The sequence below is a fragment of the Nicotiana tabacum genome, chromosome 2 (assembly GCF_000715075.1).
Source record: "Nicotiana tabacum cultivar K326 chromosome 2, ASM71507v2, whole genome shotgun sequence".
Lineage (NCBI taxonomy): Eukaryota > Viridiplantae > Streptophyta > Magnoliopsida > Solanales > Solanaceae > Nicotiana > Nicotiana tabacum.
In genome coordinates, this window is record NC_134081.1 from 109,133,574 (window position 1) to 109,161,434 (window position 27,861).

Here is a 27,861-nt window from a genome sequence, read left to right on the forward strand (position 1 = left end):
TTATCTCGAGTTCGAAACATTCACTCGACCATTAAGCCTACGGGCTACTGTTATTCCGAGTTCGAGCAAGCACTCACTTGACAATTAAGCCTACGAGCCATATTATCTCGAGTTCGAAACATTCACTCGAATATTAAGCCTACGGGCTACTGTTATTCCGAGTTCGAGCAAGCTCTCACTCGACCATTAAGCCTACGGGCTACTTTCATTCCAAGTTCAAAATAATCACTCGAATATTAAGCCTACGGGCTACCTTTATCTCAAGTTCGAAACACTCACTCGACCATTGCGCCTACGGGCCACATTATCTCGAGTTCGAAACATTCACTCGATTATTAAGCCTACGGGCTACTGTTATTCCGAGTTCAAGCAAGCACTCACGACCATTACGCCTACGGGCTACAATATTTTAAGTTCAAAACATTCACTCGACGGCTAATAAGCTACTTTTACTCCGAGTTTACATTAACTCAACCATTACATTACACCTACGGATTATGTTCCTTCAAAGTTTGAATCATCGACTCAACAAGCAAACCCAAGGGCTACAAATCTGATCGATCAGAGAAACTACAAGGTCAACATTCGATTAAAAGTCTTCACAAAACAAAAACAAGTCGACCTGATTACACATGTATATACAAAATTTGCCTACGAGATTAATGTACAAACATCAAGAATTAGAAACTAAGCTTCCTGGTCGAGCTCTTCCCTGTCCTCGGATCCGCTTTTGCATCATCGTCAGAAGCCAAGGCTTCACTTCCGCTTCGATCTCTTTTGCCTTTTTTACCTCTTCGGCAAGGTCGAAACCTCGAGCGTGTATCTCCTCGAGGGTCTCCCTCCGAGACCTACACTTAGCAAGTTCGGCAACCCAATGAGCTCGAGTATCGGCGGTCTTCGCCGCTTCCTGGGCCTCCATCCGAGCAGCCTTAGCATCAGCCTGATATACAGCAATGGACTTAACTGCCAAGCCTTTCGATGACTCAACCTCCGCCTTAGCCTCAGCAAGTCGTGTTTCAATCTCCTCGATCTTCTTAGCTTGAACCGACCCCTTTTGCTTGACACTTCGAAGTTGAACGTCAGCCGATAATAATTTTGTTAAGATGGTTTCTTTTTCCGCTGCCAGGCGGTCGAGGGTCCCCTTCTACCGATTGCATTCAGCTCGGATTTGATCGACTTCTTCTCGAAGTAACCCGATCTTTTTGATCTTTTGCTGCAACTGAGACAATGAAGGGTTAACTTCCACGGTTGAGTCAGACCCATACTTTAACCGAACGAGACTCACCTGTTTATCGAGATCGACCCCTTCTTCACGGACCTTAGCCAAATCCACTTGGAGGTCCTTTATAGCCTCGTCCTTTTGGCTGCAAAGAAGCCGCAGGGCATCTCTCTCACCTGAGACCTTCCGGAGCTCGGGCTCACACTGGCTAAAATCGACTTGAAACCTACCAATGGCCTGCACAGTAAGAAACAAGAGTCAAGTATGGAAAAGAACAAATAAACGAAGTATGGAAGAATCATTACCCAAGTAATGAAACGCTGAGCCTCCTCCAATAAAAGAGAAGCATCACCGATATCGGAACCGTCGTCGACTCCAGTAAAACAATCCCCGAAAGGATCCCCTGCACCAGAGCCTGCGTCGATATCAGGAGTCTTCAATTCTCGAGCTTCCTTCAGCGCCTCCTCAGAAAAAGATGGAAGAGAAGGCGAATCACCCATTGTCATAGCCCCGAGCAAATCGCTCGGAGTACTCCGGTCGAGATTCTGGTCTTCGGGAACAACCCCGACAGGTACAGCCACCATCGGCTCGGGAGCTCTGGCAACCTCGATGGCCTCCGTAGACCGAACTACCAAAGCCGAGGAGCTATTTTCTTCTTCTTCTCTCAGTCGTTGGACCGAGTCAATCGAAAGGGCAATTGTTTTTCTCTTCACCCTGCGAGTTTTGGGCTTGCGGTCCTCTGACCGAGAGGAAGCTTTTCGCTTCTTATCTTCCCCATGTTTAGGGACCAGAGACTTGTTTCTTTCCTCGCCGCTCGAAGGCCTCAAAACGGCATCCCTGGTTACACCTACACAAGAGGAAATCGGTAACAAATAGAACGCAAAGAATACTTCGAAGGAAACAAGAAGCAAACCTCACCATGTTTCTTGGCCTCCCATCTGCCTTTTGCCAAATCAAGCCAAGGGCGCTCGGCGTAAGAGAAGGTTGAGGCCAACTTCCGAACCCAGTCCTCGAGGTCGGGCACCGGTTGTGGCATCCAAGGGGCAGTTGAACATCAGGGAAGGACATCAAAAAAAATCAGAAAAGCACCTGAAAAGTGAACAAAAATCACTTACGGTCAAAATTCCATTCCTCAGGGAACGACATCTTCTCCTCCGGAATGATATCACGGGTCCTCACTCGGATATAACAACCAATCCAACCTCGATCCTTGTCTTCATCGATGCTCGACATCAATGCCTTCGATGCCCGACGATGAAGTCTGATTAGTCCTCGAAAGATCTAAGGCCGATACAGTCGGATGAGGTGGTTCAAAGAAAAATCCAACCCTCCGGCTTTGATAGAGAAGAAGCGCAATAAGATCACTATACGCCATAAAGAGGGATGGATTTGGCCAAGGGTGACTTGATACCTTTTGCAGAAATCAATAATCACCGGGTCGACGAGTCCCAGTGTGAAGGGATAAGTGTAAACACTTAAAAACCCCTCCACGTAAGTGGTAACATCTTTGTCGGAAGACGGAATTTGCAGCACGACCTCGGAACCCCAGTTGCAGTCTTTTCGGACGGCCTCGAGGTGATACTCCGTTATAGAGCATGTATACATCGATACGTGTTCACATCGACCCGGAACGGAGGAAGGGTTCTCCACCTTAAAATCGATTTTCAAAATGCACGGGCCAGGAACATAGTCATGAACTGACGGCTCCACCAGTGCCTTATCATCAGATGGCCGTGAGGAAGAGGCTTTTTCCTTCTGAGGTACAGTTTTGGAAGTTTTCGCCATTGATTTGAAAGGAAAGAGTGCAAGGGAAGAAATAGACAGCACCAAAATTCTGGTATGAACGGCCCCGTAGCAGCAAAGTAGAGAGGATAAATAGGAAAGTCTGGAGGAAGAGAAGGCGCAAAAATGGTAAAAGTTGTGTGAAAAGATTATTTATAGACACACATTAAATGCCTCGGTAAAACCGAGCCGATGGGACAGCCATCACATACGTCGAGATCAGGTTTGATAGAAATGTCGGCATAAATTTGATCGATCCGCAGGGAAATCATATCGTTCCTCGCCACATCCTTTCCGAGAAACGAGGGGACTATCTGTGTACGGTCAAAACCGATTCTCAATCATAAAGACCGGTCGAGACAATGACGTTTCAATCGAAGGATATCCGCATGGCGAGCTCGGACGAATTTCGAAGTAGAGACGTCGAGCTTCGAGCTATAAGACCAATCAACCGCAAAACTCGATATCATTATCGAACCCGCGTCCGGATCGGACTACGGGGTAACGACGACCGACACAAGCCCCGAATATCGATGCTCCAAGGCAGAACCGAGCTCGAACTAAGACTGGGGATTCGATCTAGCACCAAGCTCGAGTCAGTGCCAAGCTCGCAAGACAAGAGCCGTTACAACCGCACCAAGGGAGAGAATCTTGGCGAGAATCAAGGGAGAGACAAACCATCATGGGTTCTCCACTATATATATTATTTTATGTTGTTACAAATAAAGCAGTGACCCTCTAGTATAAAAGGGGAGATAGACTGCAATAGGGGAGGGACATTAAGATTTCATTGTGCTTGTTCTTATAATATTTTTCAGTCTTCCCTTCCATCATTTTCTATTTTCACAGCAAAAATACATGTATTGTTATTTTATATCAAAGAAATTTGCATACCCTTAGAACCATATTTAAATTTAACGTTATCCGATTTTTCGGGTAAACACATGACACGACACTCGGCCGTTGATTGCTAAACTTTATCATCTGGACTCTTTTAATTAAAGTCTACTTGACATGACGGATCATAGAAAAGATTAAGCAAGTTGACCAGTTCTGATATATCATATCGCAAAAGACTATGTTCGTAATATCGCCATATTGCAAAGCATGAACCATAGAATCTGAATTGCACTTTAGATGCATGTATAATGAGGCCATTTGAGTACTCCACATTTATTGACAAGTCTTGGCCAATCCTAAACCTGTAGTGCAACAGTGAAAACTTTTACGCAAGATCACTCGTGCAGTTGCATTGGCTTACAAATGGGGCCAAAGTTTACCACAATTGTCTTGAAATTAATTGCAAAAAATGGAACCAATGCACTTCACCTAAACGTCTTTCGAAATGGAAAAATATGAGAAGACATTTTTCTAGGAAATTTGTGAATAGAAAAAGTGGAACGAAACCTGTCCGGCTGTCAGATCCAAAAGCAAAAGACACTGAAAGGGAGATGATTATGATAGTTTTTAGCTTAATTAGAGTCCATTTGTCCCCTACAATGGTTGCATGAAATTGTGGATAATGAAGCACGTATGAACGTGACATCTTCATTTATAAATAGCTAGCAATCAACATCTTCTTAACCTCTACCATTTGCACACTATGGCTATACTAGTCTCAATAATGTACGAGTCACTACGTATATCAGCTATCATGCAGCCACCTGTAAATTTAATTAGACGACTTTTGTTTCAGCACTTGTCAATTGAACAATAATTGTGGAATAATTGAGTTAATCAATCTTTTTAACTTATTTTTCCTTTCTAAGAAGATAACGTAATGGATATATAGCTATAGATGTTTGGAAGTTTTTCATTACAAACTCCTAATATTATTATTGTTGAAGTTGATGTTAATTGTTATTCATTCTTTATTTCTTTTATTTTTTTGGTATCCTCTCTAATTCTTCTTCCAATATTAATTCTAGGAAACTTTTTAAGAAAAGATTTTTAAAAATTATCAACCATGAATAATATTTCTTGCTATTAATTTCGATAAACTTAGCTAAAACTGTCTGTGGAAGAACATCTTGGGCCGGAGTCCAAGAGGGATGGCCTCTCAGGCTTTTGTAACTAACACCTCTTCCAGAAATAAAAAGCAGAGTCAACAAAGCCCAAACAAAAAATCTCAATTTATGGGAAACTACTAGCTATGTCAATTTATAAGTAGCTTATTATAAAAATTGATCAATTCATAAAATATTATAAATATTATCTAAATCTTACCAATCTTAGCCAATTAGCTATTTGTAGCCAAAAATGTCAAATTTTTGCTTTCTTTTGAGTGGGTGTTATTAGAATAGATTGAGTACATATTAAGGAGTTTGAATCTCAGTTTTGGGATGATTTGATGGAGTTTTGAGGTGGTTTAAAATGAAAATTCAAGGTAGAAGATGAACATGAAAAAAATGATATATGTATCACACTGTGTATCATTAGTGTACTATATTTATATCAAATGTGTATCACATGTATATCCATGTATACCTGTGTGTGTGATACATGCGTGATACATGTTTGATACATGTATTGTAGAGAATTTTTTGAACTTGATTTGATTACGAATTTTGATACAAAATCAGTTCAAATCACCTCCAATCTTCCTCAAATTTTGTATATTGACTTATCTATATGTTTTCAATGAATTTCAACTATACCCATTGAAAAAGTTCCTTTTTTGCTTAGATTTTGGAATATTGTATATATATATTTTTTGTATTTCATCACCTTATTAGGTACCTATATTTCATCACCTTATTTTGTTAATCACACTTAAAAATATGGAAGGAGATCTTTGCATGTGATTCTCGAAAAGAAAGTACCTTATGTATTTAGATTTTTAATTCTTATATGTGTTTGGCTAGGTTTGGTAAGTCTATGATTAATGGCTAGAGGTTAGTAAGTTAGACCTTATTTGGCATTTATGTAAGATACCCTTTTTAGCCGGCTGAAAGTATTTCTCGCAATGAAAAATCACATGATGTAGCTAACTTATACACTGTATTTATCATTCGTAACTACATTTTTAGAAAACTAGTTTCTCGACTCGTGCGTTGCACGTGTATGCTGAGTCAAGTAATACATATTTAAGTAAAATAGTATAAATATTATAACAATAAAATTTTGATTAAATAGTTATATGTGAAAGAATAAAATACAAGTTTCTGTGAAAGATCAATATTGTGGCACGTCGTATGTCGGGGTCAAGATAATTGGATCATATTGTCTGAACCTACAAACATGAAAAATGAAAGTTTAATTAGATATGTGTGAGTTTTTTGTTATTTAATTTGATTTTATGAAGTACAATTATATGCGTGCTTAAACATATCTCGCTTAATACTTTTTTATAGACGATATTCTTGATGTATGTTCCTTTGATCTGTTTCGATTGTTCTATCATAACCAGGACCCATATTAAATACCGAGTCATGTATTATATATATTATGTTCCTCATCACAAATATACATTCAATATATCAAAGCCTTCAACCTCCAAGGAAACCAGAAGTAATGTCTAAATAAAATAGATTTATTTTATTTTATGATCTTAAAATAATTTTCAAGTATTAAGATAAGTCTAGTTCACATCCTGCACACTTGAAAATTCTCCTCTCATGAATTCATGCATATAATCAAAAGTATAAGCTAACTCATCTTCATTTTTGTAAGAAATAATAATAAGTATAGCTTTTAATCATATATAGAATGTCTAACTTGCATGCATTCAACATCATATAGTAATATATCCATATTAATCATTGGTAGAAATGCATATAGCCAGGCTAGAATCTCGCCAGGGGAAAATATTAACGAAAAAGGTCTAAATATACCCATGTAATTTTGAAAATGGTATAAGAATACCCCTCGTTTTACTATTGAGTTATTTATACCCCTGCAGTTATACTTTGGGTTCAAATATACCCCTCATTTAAATGGAGAGACACGTGTCATCGTCCTGTTGGCCATTTCTAAATATCTCTTAATTAATTAAAAAGACCTATTACCCATACCCGAAAAGCAATTTTCTAAAGCAATTTTTTTTTGTAAATACTGGAAAAAACTGAATTTATTTTTACTAAAAACTGAAAAAACGAATGCTTTAAACAAAACTGAAAAATATTTTCTAAAACAATATTTTTGTAAAAACTAAAAAAAAAAACTGAAAAACAATTTTCTAAAGAAATTTAAAACTGGAAAAAACTGAATGTTTTTAATCTACAAACTGAAAAAAAAATATTTGTTTTTTCAGTTTTGACAAAAATATTGCTTTAGAAAATTGCTTTTCAGTTTTTTTTAGTTTTTACAAAAGTAATTGCTTTAGAAATTATTTTTCAGTTTTTTTTAAAGCATTATTTTTCTAAAAACTGAAAAAAAAAATATTTTCAATTTTTTCAGTTTTTAGTAAAAAAACATTCAGCTTTTTCCTGTTTGGTTTTTAAAAATATTGCTTTAGAAAATTGCTTTTCAGTTTTTACAAAAACATTATTTTAGAAAATATTTTTCAATTTTTTTTAAAGCAGTTTTTTTGTAAAAACTGGAAAAAAATTATTTTCGTTTTTTTTCAGTTTTTTGTAAAAAAGAAAATTATTTTTTTCAGTTTTTACAAAAAACAAATTGCTTTAGAAAATTGCTTTTCGGATATGGGTAATGAGTCTTTTTAATTAATTAGGAGATATTTAGAATTGGCCAACAGGACGATGACACGTGTCTCCCCGTTTAAATAAGAGGTATATTTGAACCCAAAATATGACTGCAGGAGTATAGATAACCCAATAGTACATGGGTATATTTGGACCTTTGCCAAAATATTAATAGTAAGTCGGGAGAAAGAAAATAAAATTAATCTCGTATTGATGTCTCTCCTTGGTTCATTAGTTTAGAGTTTAACTTTGTCTTCTTCCAAAATTGTAGCATCAAATATTGCTAATCATGAGTTGTAGAAGAAGAAATCAAACTTTATATCTCACGAACGACACGATTAATTTTTCATGAACATCAAAATCTATGTATTGGAATCCTGATTTCAGAATTTTTTATTTTTTATTTGGCCAGAACAATACTTTTTGATTTCCTATAAGGCTTCTTGTTGTATTACCTGGAGAAATTATTTCCACAAGTATGGTATTTTTGGCCATATAGAGAACAAAGCTCTTCATAAAAATAACATAGGGCATAATAGATAAAATTAATAAAGAATAAGCAAAGTTAAGAAAATTAAACCTGAAAGGCTTTTTCTTTGATTCACTACTCTGACGTTGTTGCTCAACCCAAAATTGTTCAATTAACAATTTTGGAGGCAATTTGCCGTAGTCAAAAAGCCGGTCGTATGTTGATTTCCTTGAGATTACTGCAATGAAAAGAAACTCGTTTTCAAATAAAAAATTTAATTCTATGAGTGTAAAATCTATTTGATGTTGCAACATAAGGTTGTGACTATTCCAACTAAGTATATTATTTGTTCGTCTCTTTGTTTGCTTTCTGATATTATTCACGTAGTTCTGAAAATTCATGGCATCAAGAAATAATTATCCTGTTTTTTCACCAAATGAATATAATCAAAGTAAATATTGTGCCAAATTAATCGTCATGCTATAGATTCTGCCAACCGTTGTGACTAAACGTGGTGGCTTTTCATGCTTTTAAACAAGGGCCTTCATCATTTTTATGCGCATTGCGCGATATATTTTCTGTTAATTCTTCGCAAAACATAATCTTATTATCTTCAATTTTCAGAAAAAGTAGTCACATTTTCTTTTCCGCGATGAGTGAAACTCTGAAATCTACTCCAAAACAAAAGATTATTGCCTTTGCTCAAATAGAATTTATACTATGTGTATTGTTAGCACCATAATGCTCTTTGTAAGTTTGCTTACCAGTCTAGAGAATAAGGATGATAGAGGTGGATGATCATGAATAACATGTTGTTCTCCTCATATACAATGTTCCTTTTGTTTTCTTTTCAGGCAAAATTGCATAAATAGCCTTTTTTATTTTAATTAAGAATATGCAAATTTAACGTTATGGTACGGAACTAATCCTTCATATATGTTTGGTGAGTTCTAGAAATTTTATCAACCATCGTGACTTAATGTGGCTTTGTCATATTTACACAAGAATGAATGTAAAGTTTATGGAAAGGTTGTGACTGTTTGGAGTATGAAGCGTTGGGGGTGGTTGTGTGTGTTTTTTTTTTTTTTTAATAAGTAGGTATTTAAGTTATTTAGAAGGGTATTTAGGTAATTCAAATTTCTAGTTTAAGGCTTCCCACTTTTAATATAGTATAGATTATCATTCCTGGCTATATTTGAATTTTATAGCAAATTCACATGTATTTCTGTATTCCAAGGGAGGAATTTTCTGGCAAATCCCATGTATATACCTCTGTATTTTTGTTGTATGTATCTTTGTATACACCCATGTCTTTCTGTACTTCGTCTTAGTTGTATTCGTTGCGCTAACGAATACACTTAATGCATATTGTATTATAGTTGCTCGTATCATTTCATATGACTTACTAGAAGCTTTAGAATAGCTTCTTTAGATTTCCAAATTTTATAAAACTCATATGTGAACACATTACCTTCTTAGACTTGGACATTTCCATTAATCCAATACTTTGCAACACTTGGGAGGGGACAAAAAAAAGAGTTTGGCAGAATCTGGCAGAACTCAGCTAATCAGGCTAGTAAATGAATCTGGAGAGCTAAATGTTTTTTGCAGCAGGTCAAATAATTAGTTGGCCACATAAGAATCCAGGAGATCCGTGAATATATGCCACAACATGGAAATTCTTCTTAGCCAGAATTATTACAGTAGGATGTAATAGCTAGATAGGAGGATTTGAAAAGCATTGTTACATTACAATTTTAAAGTTCTATATTAGCCAAGGGCTTAGCTCAGGTTCCCACCACTCGTCCTTGTTACGTTCTGTATTGCTATCGCGACTTTGAGATTCGTGATTATAGAATTGAGGAACATCTTTACCAGAACATTTTTCCTTCTCATTTTAGTCAATTCGGAATAATTTTTCTACGAACTTTTTTTTTAAAAAAAATCCTGAATCTTGACAAGGAAATTTTGAGTGGTGAAATATTCATAGTTGTTACCAAAATTTTGAGTGGTGAATACAGGACAATTAAGATCTAAGGCTGATGCAATTTGGGATCCATAGCAAGACAACCATAATCCATCTTCTAACATTAGCAAATCAGATGGCAGCAAATGACAAAGTCTTTGGATGAATATAAAATATCACATCAAGAAATGAGGATCAATTAAAGGAAAGTGTAATCCTCAATTGGAAGAAGTTGGAAAAGAGATAGTGGGAAAGTGTTGTGGTCTTCCTCTAGCCATCAAAACCACATTCACTAGGGGAGTGGAGCTAGGCCGATAAGAATTTTCGAGAGAAATTAGTATCGGATAGTGAAAGCAACATCTCTGTAATGGCTTCTTTGCAGGTAAGTTATGATGCTCATCTAAAGCAGTGCATTTTGTGCTTCTCAATATATCTAGATGATCATAAAATTGAGGCTGAACAATTGATACGTTGGTCAGTAGGGGAAGGATTTGTCCGTGGCAATGGCACAGAAACTGCAAGAGAATTAGCTTTTAATTGGTTGAAGCTGCTCAAAGAAGACACTTTGATGCAAGATGCATGACAGGGTCCGGGACATGACAATTCTAGTTGCAGAAGAAGAGACATTCTGTAACTTTAATAGAGGTAAACACATAGACACAGTTAACTCTAGGCACTTGCGGGTGACTAAAGATGCAACTATCCAGTCCTTGGCTGGAAACTCAAAGCTAAGAGCTCTTCTTCTCACTACAACAAATTGCATTGGCTTCAGTAGGAATATTGCTCTAGCTGAAATCAAGACTCTTAGGGTCTTGGACTTGTCACATGTCAAGATAGAGAACATTTCTTTGGTACTGGATCACATCACTAAAGCGGTTAGCTTATTTGAATCTTAGAGATGTTGTAAAGTTGGATGAAGTTCCAGATCTGGTTAGGAATTATGGGGGCTACAAATACTGGTTCTTAGAGAATGCAAGGAACTGAAAAAGCTACCAACATCAATTTTAGATGTTCGAAATTGTCCATCTTTTTCATGCTTACCTTAAGGTCTCTCTAGGCTTTCCAATCTTGAAGAGTTGTATGGATTCAAGATACCAAATCCAGCAACAACAGAAGCTTGTCGCCTGAGTGAGGTCGTAGCACTAACTCAACTTCGGGTATTGCAATTAGACATAACAGAAGAAAGCGTGATAGAGGACAAGGAATCGGCTGCACTGAAACAACTTCAACTATTAAGGGTGCTATCGATCAATGCATGTGACTTTGAAGACAAGGACATCATAAGGAAGCTGGACAACTTCTCACCACCAACACGTATCGAAGAATTTTATACTAAGGCACTTCCTTGGAGAAACCACAGCAGCATGGATAAACCCCAAAGTGCAATGCCTGCCCTCAAATACTTGGAAGTCAGCTACTACAATTCGCTGGAATCGTTCCTATGTAATGTTGAAGGTTTAGGATTTTGAAGAGGAGGAAGACAAGAAAGAACAAGATGTGATCTAGTGCCACGATGAAGGCAATGAAGGAGAATTTTATGACATGCACTGAACATATAGGATTCCAATTTTCAGTTTCAGTACACAATCATGCATTGTTTTCCTTTCTATCTTCTGTTCTTTCTTTCTTTTTTGGTTTGGAAAACTGGTACCACATTATGCTGTTAGCATAGTGATGTCTTCTTTGCAACTGTGTGCTTGTTTTACAAAATAATAAGTATCAGTGGCATGTTTGTCGAGTCTTTATTCGAATACAGATTTCATATAATAGACAGGTGATCAATTGTTCTACCAAATCCTCACAGTAGATTCCAAACTGGAAGAGTTAACACCAGAGTTCCCCTATTAAGTAACGATCCACAACCATTTATATTAATCATATTAATAGTATGTTTTACATTTTAACTTTTTATTCATATGAAGAAAAAAAAGGAAGCAATCAGCCCTTGAAAATTGAAATGCACCTTTTTTCTTAGTTTCTTCTTGCTACCTGATTTATTATAACTTTGAATGATGTGAAACCCTTTCTATGGCTGCAGACTTTCGTATGGATAGTACCTGAGTACAATTTTGATAAAATTAGCTAACAGTAAAAGGGCATTCATCAACTCTGCTTGTCTATTATTACATCCAATAACATGAATTTTGGAGTTACAAAACTAAACATAAGAAGCACTACTTGTTGAAGTTATCCGAGTACTATTTCTCATCTATAACTTGCATATCTACTACTCCTATCTTGAATCTAATTTTAAATGAATAAAGCAAAACATGGTCAAGTAAAAGATACATTTAATAGAAGCTGCTAATTAATAATGCTTTAAATCCACAAAGTAAGAAAGCTTATTATCTGAATGAAATGGATAGCTCCTTCAACTCAAAAGCCCGAGAAATTCCATGGATGATGAACGTCTTGTACAAGAAAATATCTGGCGCTGTAATCTCCACGCCATCAATGGTCAAGATACGCGAAACATTGCTCTTAGAAATAGTAACATTTAGGCCTGGAACCAATGTCTTTAGGGGTGAACTGTCAGGCAAGAAAGCTAATTCCGTGTAAGTGTACCTTTGGGGCAATATATGAAGCCTTACAATTCTTTCTAGCAAAGGTGAAGGGGATGATAAAAATCCCAAATTTGGTGGAGCAAAGATTGTTACATAGCTTAAATTTGCAAAATCTTGAATAATCCCATCAAGAACAGAATGCAACTCAATTGCAAAGGAAACATATCCTTTGGAGCTGAGTAACTTAATGATTCTTGGCCAATCAACCAAGTTCTTGAAATCATTTGTGCTTGCACTTGATATCTGATCTTCACAAATAGGTGATCGAATAACGTCTCCGTGTTGGTCCATTCCATGAAAATCTAACTCAGAAAAAGCTCCAGTAACTCCATGTATTGAGATACTTTCTTCAAGAAACAAATCAGGATGAGAAACTAACACATTGTTAATCTCAACAGAGTTCTGTTTATAATCAGTTTTTGTGATAGCAATGTATTTTTTAGATAAAAGTGTTGTTAAGCAACTTCCTTGGGATTTTTTCAACAGTTCTTGAAAAGAGAGATTGTAAGGGGAAGTGTGGTACTGAAGGAGCTGTTTCATTGCCCAAGAAGGGACAGAGAGCTTGGCAATGGCGGAATCTTGAACGGCAAAAATGGTGGATTGAGGAGTGGAGAGGAAGATTTCAGGGGAGATTTGAAGGAGAGTAGCTAAGATATTGAAACCTTGATTTCGAAGAGCTTTAGAAGCATTCATTGTAAGGGCGTGTTTGGTGAATTGGTGAGATGAGTTTGAGTTGTTGGTTGATATTCTTGAATGCATGCTTGTGGTGATTGCTGTAAAAGCAAGAATTATGGAGAGAACTACAAAGAATAGGCCTTGACAACCAGAACTAGCCATAGTTACAGTAAGAGTTACAATCGAATCTCTTCTTCTTCTTCTTCTGTGTGCGCTGTGATTTTGTGTTTGACAAAGATGAAAAACAAACGTTCTTTCAATAGAAAGAATATTATAGTAATGGATAGTGCACTTCAGTATTTTCGTTATTTCATTTCCCAAGGGAAATGAAATAGGAACAGCTGCTCCAACCTCTAGATGTCAAGAAACTAGAGGAGATTTTCCCTCCGAACAAATATAAAGAGCTCCCTCTAGTAGGGGTGAACATATTTTGTACGAATCCGAAATCCAAAGCAAAAATTCAAACTTTTTAGATTTTTAGTTTGGATATTCGGATTATAAATTGGATTTCGAATTTAATTTTTAAAACTTTTGAATTTCATATTGGATGTTGGATTTGGTACTTTGGACTTTTTGGATATTCGAAAATAATTTTTTTATGCTTTATATTTAGTGCTACTCATTAGGCATTAGTCCTTTATCTATATGTCCATAGTAATAAGTCCAATACCCTACACATTAGGCATTATCTCATATATTCAATATTAATTTCTAAATTAATGTCAGAATACCTTATATTTGGATATGATTTTACTATTCCTTAATATAATCAGGCTTAGTAATGTCTTGTATTGGGTAAATTTATAGATTATAAGTGTACGCCTCTCGAGTAGACATATGGCTGTGAAGGCATGTAGGGGACGAGTCCGCAGATGGTTGATACTTGGTATAGTCAGGTATCCAGTATTGCATAAATTTCGAAGACATCAAGATCGAGGAAGAGAATTTAAAACTTAGGAACCGATTGGAAAAGAAAGCATTAAACGAACAGTCGTTACAGAAAATCATAGCATTTATTCTCAAACATTATGCGATCATCAATAGGGGTTTTTATTTATCTTTAAGGAAAGCATGATTTGAGGATCTTGTCTCCTCAAATATAACTATAAATAAAGAAATTTGTACTCATCGAAGAACATGAGATAATTGTATGAAAAAAAACTGATATTCTTCTCATTCTTAAAAAAACCTTAATTACTATTATTAAGATTTGCAAATTGTTCTTAGTTCGGCGGGGATCAGTCTAGAGCCCAAGCTTGTTCTTCTTCTATTATGGTTATTTTATTCTCTTTGTAATGTGCTATTTTATTTTATCATATCAATTTAATCCACGTGTATATAAATCACGTTACAAATTCAATTGTACATATTTGCGGGTAAACATGTCTCTGTTGCATTTTCTTAATAATGATTTCATTAGTTGAATACTTTACTTGCATGATTGTGGGGAGAATGGGGAACTTTTTAGGCAATTTAACTAGAATATTTCATTTGGATGTTCATTTTTGTAAGAAGAAGAAACAACTCACCTTATATAGGCTCAAAATTGAAAATTCGAAATATTCAAATCGATTAATCCGAAACCGAACTTAAGAAATCTAATACTCCCTCCGTTTCAATTTATGTGAACCCATTTGATTGGGCACGGAGTTTAAGAAAAGAGAGAAGACTTTTGAATTTGTGGTGTAGAATGAGGCATATATATTTTGTGTGGCTATAAATTATTGCATAAAGATAAATTGTTTTCAAATAAGGAAAGAGGTTATTCTTTTTGGCGCGGACTAAAAAAGAAATAGGTTCACATAAATTGAAACGGAAGGAGTATAATCCAAGATCATTTGGATTAAATTTGGATCGTCATTTCTTCATATTCGAAAATCCAAATCGAAATTTTCATATCAAATCCGAACGCCCACCCTTACCTTGAACATGATCATTACGAGTACCTTGTAGCATTAGTTCTAGCTATTAATGAGGAGAACGGTTAAGTCGCAAAATACGTATTACATTAATCAAAAAACTTTCCCTTTGTCTCCGCTATCTACTTTGCCTTTCTTTCTATGTTTGTTTCTCATTCCTTCTTTTCTTCTTCCCTTTTTCTGTTTTTCTTTTAATTAGCTTTACTTAAAATTAAGAAAAGCTGTTTTCAATTCTACAGTATATATGAAAAAAATAAATTTTCTATTTTGTGAGGATCATTAGCAGAAAATTGCTGGTCAAAGTATTAAACTAGATATTGAGATGGAAGAGAGAACTTCTAATAGTTTAAATATTTTTTAAAAATTCATTGTTTCATTTTGGTGTGTTTGGTATGACGGAAAATATTTTCCGGAAAATATCTTTCTATTTTTCACTGTTTGGTTGCATAAAATAATTTGGAAAATATTTTCCTAGATATCATATTTTTTCTGAATTTGGAGGAAAATGACTTCTATAGAAAAAGTTAGAAAAATATTTCTCAAAAACTCCACCTACCCTCACATCTAACCCCCAACCCCCTCCAACTTCAATTTTATATTTTTTTTCGTTTTTCTGCGCTACCCACCACCACCCCCGCCCCGCAAAAAAAAAAATATTTTTTACTTTTTTTTTATATTTACAATTTTCTGTTTTTTCGTTTTTTTGCACCATCCATCCACCCTAATCCCCTCCCCTCCCCCCCCCCCCATAATTTTTTTTTTATTTTATATTTTCAGTTCTATTTTTTTTTTATGTTTCAGTTTACAGGTTAGAAATTTTACGAGTTCGGAGATTTATATATTTGGAAGTTCGCGGGTTTAGAAATTATAGAGTTTACGGGTTCGAAAGTTTAGCAGTTCAGAAGTTTATGAAATTTGTGTGTTCGGAAGTTTGTTGGTTCGAAAGTTTATAGCTTCATGTTTATTGTATCTAAATTATTTATGAATACTCTTGAGAAATTATTTTCCTTAATTTGCGTATCAAATATCGGAAAATGAGTAAGCTTACTACTTGTTTTCCAAGAAAACGTTTTCTTGGAAAATATTTTTCACATAAAATATTTTCCGTTATATCAAACACACCCTTTATGTGATCTTGTTTTCTTATAAGTTCGATTCATAACATATGATCCATTTTTAAATTTGAAAAGAAAATGAAGTATAGCCTAATAAATATTTGTACTTTTTAGTATTTGTTATCCCGGTACCTATATTTAACGAAGTTTCATCAATACACTTATAATTATTCAAAGTCAATATTTTAAACTCCTATGACCATTGACTGAACATATGTGGCAACTTAATGGCTGAGTTGTACAAGATACGTACATTTCACGCGTACGAGCGTGAATATAACATTAAAAATGATTAAAATAATTTTTTTAAAAAAGTCAAAGAAATTAAAAACAAAAATATATTACTCCTATGTTTCTTTCTCGTTTCACAACCCCCCCCCCCAAACCCCCCCCCCCTTCTATTTTATTTCTCTCTTTATCCCTCTCCCCTTCTCTTTCTTCCCCCAGCCCTCACCCCATTTCTTTGTTTCTTCCACCCATCTCGTTCTTCCCCCAGCCCCTGCCCCAATTCTTTCTTTTTTTACGAAGATGGGTGCTACTATGAATGGGAAGCTGAGTTTTGGAAAGGAAGAAAAATGGTGAATATAAGATATTCGGGTAGAGGTGGAATAAGGTTCTTATTATGGAGAAATTGGGAATCAAAGAGTGTTCATGGTATTTTTGTTGACCAGAGAAATTTTCAGATGATGTCAGTGCTAGTGGTGATAGCACACGGAGAAGGTGAGGGTGAAGAACAAAGAGAAAGAAAAACAAGAAGTTAAAAAAGAAAAAAGAGAAGAAAAAAAAAAAGATGAAAGAGAGAAGGATTATTTATTTTTTTATGTAAAAATAAAAAGAAAAGGTGATGTAGTATAATTTTATCTGACATGGATTCTAGCATCATGCGATTGAGAGACACTACTAGAAATTCGCTAAAAACCGATCAACGTTGGTCGGTTATGGCCAATTACTGACCAAAACGCGACCATTACGGTGTGGACGGTGTTTTGATGGTCGGAATGGCTTACCGACCATCTGACAAGTTTAATTACTTACCGACCAACTTTGGTCGGAAATATATTTTATTAATTTAATTTTACCTACCAAAGTTGATCGGTTTAACTAAATTATATTTTTTTATTAATTATTAAAATTAAAAAAAATCGACCAACTTTGGTCGGTAATTGAAAATATATATTTTTTAAAAATAATTAAAATTAAACATTACCGACCAACTATGGTCGGTAATCTCAACAGTGCAGGCAAAATACCGACCAAAGTTGGTCGGTAATGTTGAATTCTGGGAATTCAATATTCATTAACCGACCAACTTTGGTCGGTATTTTGAAATGATTTTTTTTTTATTAATAACCGACCAACTTTGGTCGGTTTTTTTGGGTTTAATTTTGACATAAAATGCCTGTTTTGGCACCTACACCACCTGCCAGCATACCAATACACCTAATAACAACAACAACACAACAACAACAACAACAACAATAACAACAACAACAACAACAACAACAACAACAACACAACAACAACAACCAAAACATTCAATAAATACTTTAAAACTAACAAATTAAATTTCAATTGAACATAAAAATCCAAAACCAAGTTAAAACTAATTACAACTAGTTCAAAACTGGTTCTATTTGTCTAGTTCAAAGTATATAAAAGTCAAGGGGTATTTTCTACAACATCATCATCACCGTCTGATGAACTTTTATTTACAAAACGATATAGAGAACGGTCTTGCGGAGGACGGGAAGCACGATCACGGGGAGGACGGGAGGAACGATCACGAGTAGGACGGGAGAAACGATCACGTGGAGGTCGACCCTCTGGAGATGACTCACGAGATCGGGGCAACGGAAAAGCTCCACTAGATAGGAGAGTTCTGATCTGAGCTTGCATGCCAAGGAATTGAGCATCTCTAAGCCTTTCTCTTTCCTTGGCCGCTTCTAGCTCTGATGTGAGCTTTGTCACTGTCTCCCACATAGCGAAGAGTTGTCTGTTTCAAAGTGAACGCTTTACTATTTTTCATGCAGTAAGAACAAGCTAGCTTCCCAGCAGTCATCCACCCAAACAACATTCCATACGCAGAAAAATCATTAGTAGTCCATATTAAATTAGCACGCAAATTGAAATTCTGCTTGGTTGATATGTCATATGTTTCAACACCATCATACCACAATTGTTTTAGCTCATCAATCAAAGGTTGCAAATATACATCAATCAAACTTTTCGGATTACGCGGACCGGGGATAATACAATTTAAGAATATATATGGACTAGTCATACACAACTCAGGCGGTAGATTATAAGGTGTAAGAAAGACAGGCCAACATGAATATGGTGTCGCAGATATAGAAAAAGGCGTGAAGCCATCCGCACACAGACTTAAGCGAATGTTCCTTGGTTCACTAGCAAAATCTGGATATGTCCTATCAAAGTGCTTTCAAGCTTCTCTATCTGAAGGATGACACATAATACTAGGTGGTCTTCTATTTTCAAAGTGTCATCTCATATGAGGAGCAGAACTCATCGACGCATATAACCTCTTTAACCTAGGTATAAGAGGTAAATAATGCATCGCCTTGACAGCGACCATATTCTCGTTGGAAAGCCTCTTTAAATGAGGCTTTTCGCAAAATTTACAACTGTCTAAAGTTGTATCATCTTTATAATATAACATGTAACCATCTTCATAACAATCAATTCTCATTGACGAAAGTCCTAACTTAGAAACCAATCTCTTTGCCTTATAGAAATCACCAGGTAAGTTGATATTAGGGTCAACTAGTTCACTCATAAGGTCAATGAAAGAGTCCATGGCTGCTTGAGAAATATTCCAATTAGATTTGATACTTAGTAATCTAACTGCAACAGACAGCCCAGAGTGCGGACTTCCTTCATGTAGTGGACGACTAGCTTCCTCTAACTGTTCATAAAAACGTTTTGCGTCATCATTAGGAGTTTGTTCAATAGTTTCATTGGGCTCACCCCTGGGCTCACCCCCAAAAGCATCCGCAACCATATCCTGAATTCTAGAATCAAGATTTGTATTCTCCACCGACCTACTACTTTCACCAACAACCATGTTATGAAATATCTCACGGCTACCATCGATCTCTCCATGATTAGTCCACACAAAGTAATTCTCTATAAACCCCTTCCTATAAAGATGAAGCTTAACTTCCTCCGATTTTTTAAACTTCATACAATCGCACCTCACACAAGGGCACCTAATTACTCCTTCACTTTGGTATGGTGGAAGTGACATTGCATGTCTAATAAAGTCATCAACCCCTTCTACAAAATTCTCCCGCAATCCCCGCCGATTAGGATAATTTCTATTGTACATCTAAGTACGATGTTCCATCTATACAAATAAAACAAGAACAAATTAATTTATTCTATAATTATAAATTAATTATATCTTTTTTAGTTAATTCAAGATAATTATTTTTTCCTAATTACACCAATTTATATCCTAAAAGTTCAATTCATATCCAAAAGGTCCAATTCATATCTTAAAAGTTCAATTCATATCCTAAAAGCAATTCACAAGAACAAATCCTAAAAACTAAAATTTCAATTCATATCCTACGAGTTTAAACATAAACTAACTAAACTAAAGAAATTCAACACATACCCTAAAAGTTCGATTCACAAGAACAAATTAATTTATTATATAATTATAAATTAATTATATCTTTTTTAGTTAATTCAAGATAATTATTTTCCTAATTACACCAATTTATATCCTAAAAGTTCAATTCATATCCAAAAGGTCCAATTCATATCTTAAAAGTTCAATTCATATCCTAAAAGTTCAATTCACAAGAACAAATCCTAAAAACTAAAATTCATATCCTACGAGTTTAAACATAAACTAACTAAACTAAAGAAATTCAACCCATACCCTAAAAGTTCGATTCACAAGAACAAATTAATTTATTCTACAATTATAAATTAATTATATCTTTTTTAGTTAATTCAAGATAATTATTTTTTCCTAATTACACCAATTTATATCCTAAAAGTTCAATTCATATCCAAAAGGTCCAATTCATATCTTAAAAGTTCAATTCATATCCTAAAAGCAATTCACAAGAACAAATCCTAAAAACTAAAATTTCAATTCATATCCTACGAGTTTAAACATAAACTAACTAAACTAAAGAAATTCAACCCATACCCTAAAAGTTCGATTCACAAGAACAAATTAATTTATTCTACAATTATAAATTAATTATATCTTTTTTAGTTAATTCAAGATAATTATTTTTTCCTAATTACACCAATTTATATCCTAAAAGTTCAATTCATATCCAAAAGGTCCAATTCATATCTTAAAAGTTCAATTCATATCCTAAAAATTCAATTCACAAGAACAAATCCTAAAAACTAAAATTTCAATTCATATCCTACGAGTTTAAACATAAACTAACTAAACTAAAGAAATTCAACCCATACCCTAAAAGTTCGATTCATAACTAATTGATTAATTAATAAAACTAATTAGTTAATAAAACTAATTAACAAAACTAATTAAAACAAGACCTAAACCCTAATCCTCAATAAAATGCAATGTTCAAATAATTGAAACACTAATCAATTGAAACTAATTCATAACTAATTAACAAAACCTAGAAATAATAAATAAATGGGTTGTAATTCAAACCTAGAATTTTTAGGAGATGGAGAAGGAGAGGGGCGGCAGTGGCAGTGGCAGCGGCAACGGCGAGAGCTGGGCGGTGGCAACGCGGGGTGGGGAATGAGATTTATGTGAGGGAAATAGAGAAGAAGAGGGGAAGGTTTTGAGTGAGAGAAATAGAGAAGAGAGAGAAAAATAAGAGAGAAATGGGGGTTTTCCCTGTTTTTCAATTCTCTGATTTCAGAATTACCGACCAAAGTTGGTCGGTAATTTTGGTCGGTACATTAAGTGTTGACCGTTTGACCAAAAACCGACCAACTTTGGTCGATTTTTTTTTTAAAAAAAATTAAATTCTTTTTTTGTGTTTTTTTCTTAAAATATTATAAACTATAAAAAAAATTTATAAACTACAAGCATTTATTTTATTTAACTATACAATTATTATAAATAATTATAAACTATAAGCATAATCTTTGTAAATAATTATATTAACTATTTAATTTTAATAAATTATAATAGCATCTATCTAAGTAAATTTTCTAAGTTATAATTAAGTATGTGAGTAATTTCTCACACACACACATACACTATATTGTAATTGATGCTAATAACTTCTTTTTTCATTCGTTCATCACTAATAATGCATGACATAGATTAATCGATATATAGGTCGAGACGTTTTGAAGAATCATCGATTAATATTCATCGATACATCTAAGTAAGTTATAAGTCGATGAATCAATTTACAAATAGATATATTTGATGATAAAATATATATACTAATTAGTATCTTCCCAAGTCTATCCCTAAAAGAACCCGACCCTGTGGTCCTAGCGCTTCGTGTTCTTATATATATATATACACACACAAACACACTTCACTGTAATACTTTAACTATATATATAGCTTGTTATAGTATATGTTAGTGTGCATATATATATAGCTTGTTAAAGTTTGACCTATTAATTTAACTCGTTTACTTAATACTAATAGCTTCTTTCGTTTATTTAATTTGTGATCCATATATATATATATATATATATATGTCAAAGATGTTTTAATACTAATATATATATATATATATATGTCAAAGATGTTTAGTATTAATTCTTTTATTTTTCATTCATTCATCACTAATAATGCATGGCATAGCTAGATTAATCGATATAAGTCGAGACGTTTTGTTTTTACTATTAGTCGATATAGGTCAAACGTTTTATTTTTAATATTCATCGATGCATCTAAGTAAGTTATAAGTCGATGAATCAATTTACAAATAGCATGTTATATATAGTATATGTTAGTGTATTCATTATTTGTATTACAAAAGTGTTAACGAATTACATTTATATTATTTAGATAGTAAATATAAAAGTAATTCGAAAGTTTGATCAATGTTGACGTAATAACCGACCAACTTTGGTCGGTTATTTTGCAGAAAATAATAATTACAGACCAAAGTTGGTCGGTAAATGCTTTCCCTACATTAACCAACCAACGTTGGTCGGTAATTTTAAATATAAATTCTTAAATATTATAAAATATTTTAAATAATAAAATAATTATTAAAATTTAAAAAATTGGATCCAGATTACCGACCAACGTTGGTCGATAATCCAAAATTTTCTTGTCTGACCAGCTGGGTCAATTCGTTGACCAATTTACCGACTAACGTTGGTCGGTATTTAGTTTTAAAAAAATGTAAATTTTTTTCCCGAGTTTCCGTCCAACCTGGACGGTTTTTGGTCGCTTTTTTTGACCGACCAACGTTGGTCGGAAATAGTTGGTCGGTTTTTAGCAGATTTTTAGTAGTGAGACACGCAGCGTCAGAGGAGTTTAAAATATCGATTTTGAACGACTATAAGTGTCTGGATGAAAATTCGTTGAATACAGGGACCGAGATGACAAATACGAATAAGTACAAGTGTCTATGAGACTATTCTGCCAAAAAAAAAATTAACTTAAACATCTTATTTTACGCTTATTAGAAACTTTTATAGTTATACAAATATTAACACATATTTAAACCACAAATTTGACGAGGGAGTAAATTTTTTCTTCTATTATTGTTTCTACCCGCAGTAGTTTATATCATAATGATTAATATTATTGTGATCCTGCAAAAGATTTTCAAAAATTAAGATATCAACTCGTTAGGGTCTTTATTGTTCGTTCGCTTGTTATTCTGATTTGCTTTTCCCATAGTGTGACCTCATAATAATAGCATAACTAAGAATTCATTTCTCTTTAATTGGACATAAAGATTGATGTTGCAACGTTACAAAATTAACCCCTAAATAAATGTTTTGACAAGTATTTCTGACCAAGGTCGGTGCTTCATCAAATTGGCCATTGTTGCGGTTGCACAAATATTACTTACTTTATCTGCAACGGCGGCAATAAATAAAGGGACTTTAGAGAAATACTGTAATTTGCGTACAAGGCCCTTTGTTCTCATTGCTCATTGGGTTTTTTTTCCCCTCTTGGCCGCCGATGTAAGTTAAATTTGGTTTACCCCTTCTAAATTTTAATCTATACCAGTTCTATAATTACTCGCAGATCACCAATTAGTGAATAGCTTTCTTAATCATTTATTCACGATTTCTTATTTAATTTAATAAAACTATAATGATTGACTACGAACAACAATGAGCTTATTGTTGAGCTAATCGATTTATTATTTATTAGACTGAAAATAAAAAATAAAAACCTGAAATAAGAAAATATTATCGAAAAATTATGTTTTCATGGCCACTATAATTTTTGTGTAAGTTAGTGAAAGTTTTATAATTTTTTTGTGAGAAAATAAAATTATATGATTTTAGTGAAAAAGAATCATAATTATATGACGTTTGTGAAATTTATCCAAAGAAAGGATTCCAAGCTATTTAGTTTGTTGCTTGGAATTCTTCCAGAATATTGCTCCGTCAGAAAAACAAATCTAAAGAAGAATAAAAGGAAAAAGAAGAAATTTCCTTCATAATTAAGTACTCCACATAAATTAAGGCGCAATATGCGGATATTACTTTTGAGTATTGGGATATATTCGATTAAGCATGGTAATCATATGTTCAACTATTCAGCTGCCTCTAATTCATACACATTAACACACAAATTTAACTCCAATGTACTATATTAATTTCCTATGCTCTACATCCAATTTCCAATCTATTTCCTCTATTTAAAAAAAAATCATCAAATTAATATGATAGTAAATCCTAAACTAAACTATTCACATATTTTCTTTCAAACAAGGCCAAAACCATTTAAAAACTCAACCTCTCTTTGTTGATCTAATGATCTTCATCATCTCTCTTTCTAGTGACCCGAATATAGCAATAAACAACAGCAAAAATAGCAGTAACAAGTCCACCAATAATAACCCCTCCACCAGCAACTGACTTATCAGAATGATGATGCTCTCTTTCACTACTCTCTGGTGCTTCTGCTATTGAGGCTCTTTTTTCACCTTCATTTTCTCCTTCTGTGTAGGGTTTTTCAGGTGGATCTGCTATGTTACTTTCAGTACTTGTTGTTGACACCAAGACTCTGTGGACAACTAATTTTCTTGGGTATGCTAGTGAAAGAATACTTGTAGTTGTAGATCCTTCTGCCATTGATTGAAAAACCAAGATCCCTAGTAGCAGAAAGTAAGACAAGAAATAACTAAATGTAAACTGACCCATTATGTGAAAGTGGAATTAACTTTGCCAAAAGAACCTTAAATGAAATCTACAAGTATCTTACTGTCTGAGTTCTGTTTGTTTTGGGGTTTGAGTGGTATGGTTGTGTATAAATAGAGCAGAGATGTTGTGGAAGAGTGTGAAAACTAAGAAAAGACACGTTTGGGAAGGGGTCCAGCTGGGGTCTTTTAAGACCCAATGCATGCCCAATATAGAATTAGAGTAAAAAGTATAGTACAAACAGCTTTCTTAACTTAAAGTAGTAAAGTAATGGGAAATGTGAAGCTATATTACACGTAAAATTATGGAAGGAGAGTAGGTATAGAGAGGGACATCTGCTTTACTAAGAACAGCTGGAAGAATGTAATGAACCAACGGGAAGTGTGAAGAAATAAACTAGAGTTTCATGCCGCTGACTCTTCCGTTTGGTACAAATTAAAGGATAAGGCTTAAGGGCTAATTAACTCCGAATTAAATTTGAATTGAGTTTATTTTATATTTTATTGGGATAAAATTATAGTATAATTAATTTTCGGATTGTAGTGTTATTTTTATCGCTATAAGATGGTGGAATAATAATTATAGGATAACTAATTCTAAAATAATTAATCATGAGATAATTTGTTTCTCGACCCCTTATTCGGCGATATTTTCCTGTGACAGAAGATAGCTCCAATTGCATCAGCCTAGACTTTGGTAATAGTCTAAGGGGTTGGGTTGGTAAGGTGTATAAAAATAATATTTAATAAGGTGAATTAGTAATGCATGGATTAGTAATGCAAGGATTAGTAATGCAAATATTAGTTATATAGAGATTATTTCTTATTCATAATTTGGTGTGGTGTATTAAAAATTAAAATGCATTGCATAATTTTTTAAAAAAATTATTGTTTACCGAAATACCCTCCATATTCTTTAGCTTTAAAATAATTTTGTCTTTAATCATGCTAATGCATGCATTAATAGCTTTGGTATTGCTAATGTAACGACCCGACTTGTCGTTTTAAGAATTAACGCCTCGTTCAGTGACTTAAGGTCCCGAAAAGCTTCGTAATATGTATTATGACTCGCGTGTGTGGTCAAATTTGATTTTCGAAAGATTCGGAATTAAACTAAGAGAACAATTCTCATTTTTGAAGCTTAAATGAAAGAGTTGACCGGAGTTTGACTTTTGATCAAACGACTCCAGAATGGAATTTCGATGATTCCAATAGTTTCGTATGGCGATTTTGGACTTAGGAGTGTGTCCGAAAAATTATTTGGAAGCCCGTAGTTAAATTAGGCTTGAAATGGCGACAATATGAAGTTTAAGTTGGAAGCTTGACCGGGGAGTTGATCTTTTGATATCGGGGTCGCAATCCAGTTCTAAAATTTTTTATTGGTTCGTTATGTCATTTATGACTTGTGTGCACAATTTGAGGTCAATCGGACTTAATTTGATATATTTCTGCACAAGATATAGAATTTGAAAGTTCAAGATTCATATATTTTGATTTGAGGTACGATTCGTCGTTTTGATGTTATTTGATGTGATTTGAGGCCTCGAGTAAGTCTGTAATATGTTTTGAGACTTGTTGGTATATTTGGTTGAGGTCCCGAGGGGTTCGGGTGAGTTTCAGGGTGATTTTGGACCATTTTTAGGCGATTTTAAATTGCTGATTTTTGTCCACAGAGGTGTGCATCGCGATCGCGAACATTAGGTCGCGTTCGCGAAGAGTAAACAGCAGTTTGGGACTTTGTGAATCGCGATCGCGGAAGCTATTTCGCGATCGCGTAGAACAAACCTTTGCTGCACTTACCCGATCTTGAAATCTTATATCTCGCAATTTATAAGGAATTTGAAGATGATGCAAAAATAAAAGTTGTAACTCATTTTGTCTAATTTTCAGAAAGGTAAACCATTTGTCATTTGGAGTTGTGTACAAAATATTATGGTGGATATACTACAGGCTGTCTGGGAAGAGTTTGAAAATCTCTGTTGAATAGGTCTAATTTTGGAAGCTTATATCTCGAAATATAAAAGGAATTGGGAGATGAGCAACAATAAAAGTTATAGTCCTTGGAGTCTAATTTTCAGAAAGTTAAACCATTCATCATTTGGAGTTTTGGAATAAATTTTTTAAGTCGACGTATTATTATCCGGAATTATTTTTGATGAATTTTAATGAGGTTGTACAATTAATTTGGATAGATTTGAGCTGTCCAGAGGTCAATTCAAGCAAGAAGGCGATTTTGAAATATCGGCCTAACTTCAAAAAGGTAAGTATCTTGTCTAACCTTGAGTGGGGGAATTACCCCTTAGGCATTGAGTCTTATGTGAAAATTGTGTAATTGAAAACTATGTACGTGAGGTGACGAGTACGTACTTGATTTATATGTGCATATTATATCGGTTGAAATTCGTAGAAGCCCTTAAGTATTAAATTGAAAAATTGTTGTAACTTATTAAATCCCTTATTTGTCATGCCTCATTCTTTGTTTGGCGAGGTTGTTTTTATATGATAATTTGGTGTGATTGCCACTTGACTTTTATGTGAAATCTGTGTTTGTTTGAGTTGCCATTTTTATGGAAAACACTTTCATTATTGATTTTACCTATAGATAATTTAAATGGAAAATTTAGTCAATAAGATGAATAGATCTATTTATTTCTTGAAGTTGTGATTTAAAAGAGATGTTGTTCCTTGATGAATTACTTTTCAGTTCACATTGTTGAAAATTTGGTATTGAGTTATAAAGGCCGTAAATCATGCTGAGGCAAAGTGTTAAATTGTGAAATATTATTTTGGCGAGTTGTTCACTCCCGAATATTTTATTAAGATTTTGTCCACATTATGGTCGAGCCATGTACTCCTTATTGTGGAAAATAATGTATTGTTGATTCCTGTGGCAAGTTGTAATATTTGAGCACTTGATGTGTAATTTTTGATAAGTTGTAATATTTGAGCATTTGATGTGCAATTTTTTATATGTTGTAATATTTGAGCACTTAAGGGTGCAATTTATGATATGTTTTGATATTTGAGCACTTGATGTGCAATATATAATATGTTGTGATATGAGCACTTGATGTGCGAATTGTGATATATTGTGATATTGATACGCATGCTGTGGTATTGTGAAACGCGTGGCTAGTAGGAAAACTACTAGAAGTCATGCGGTGTGATAAGGGCGGCTAAAACGC

The 27,861-nt window shown here is 34.2% G+C and overlaps 1 protein-coding gene and 1 pseudogene across 1 annotated transcript; one reads left to right on the forward strand and one right to left on the reverse strand.

Annotated features, from left to right (window-relative positions):
- Nucleotides 1–5,885: 5,885 nt before the first annotated feature.
- Nucleotides 5,886–11,630, forward strand: LOC142167838 (disease resistance RPP13-like protein 4; annotated as a pseudogene).
- Nucleotides 11,631–12,360: 730 nt separating this feature from the next.
- On the reverse strand, nt 12,361–13,658 carry LOC107817387 (fasciclin-like arabinogalactan protein 21). Its single transcript, XM_016643193.2, has one exon. It carries the CDS (start codon nt 13,478–13,480, stop codon nt 12,425–12,427), a length of 1,056 nt encoding a protein of 351 aa, XP_016498679.1. The 5' UTR covers nt 13,481–13,658; the 3' UTR covers nt 12,361–12,424.
- Between the last annotated feature and the right edge of the window lie 14,203 nt (nt 13,659–27,861).

Excerpts from the sequence above, each read along its gene's own strand:
- LOC107817387 (XM_016643193.2), bottom strand. The coding sequence starts at position 13,480 with ATGGCTAGTTCTGGTTGTCAAGGCCTATTCTTTGTAGTTCTCTCCATA.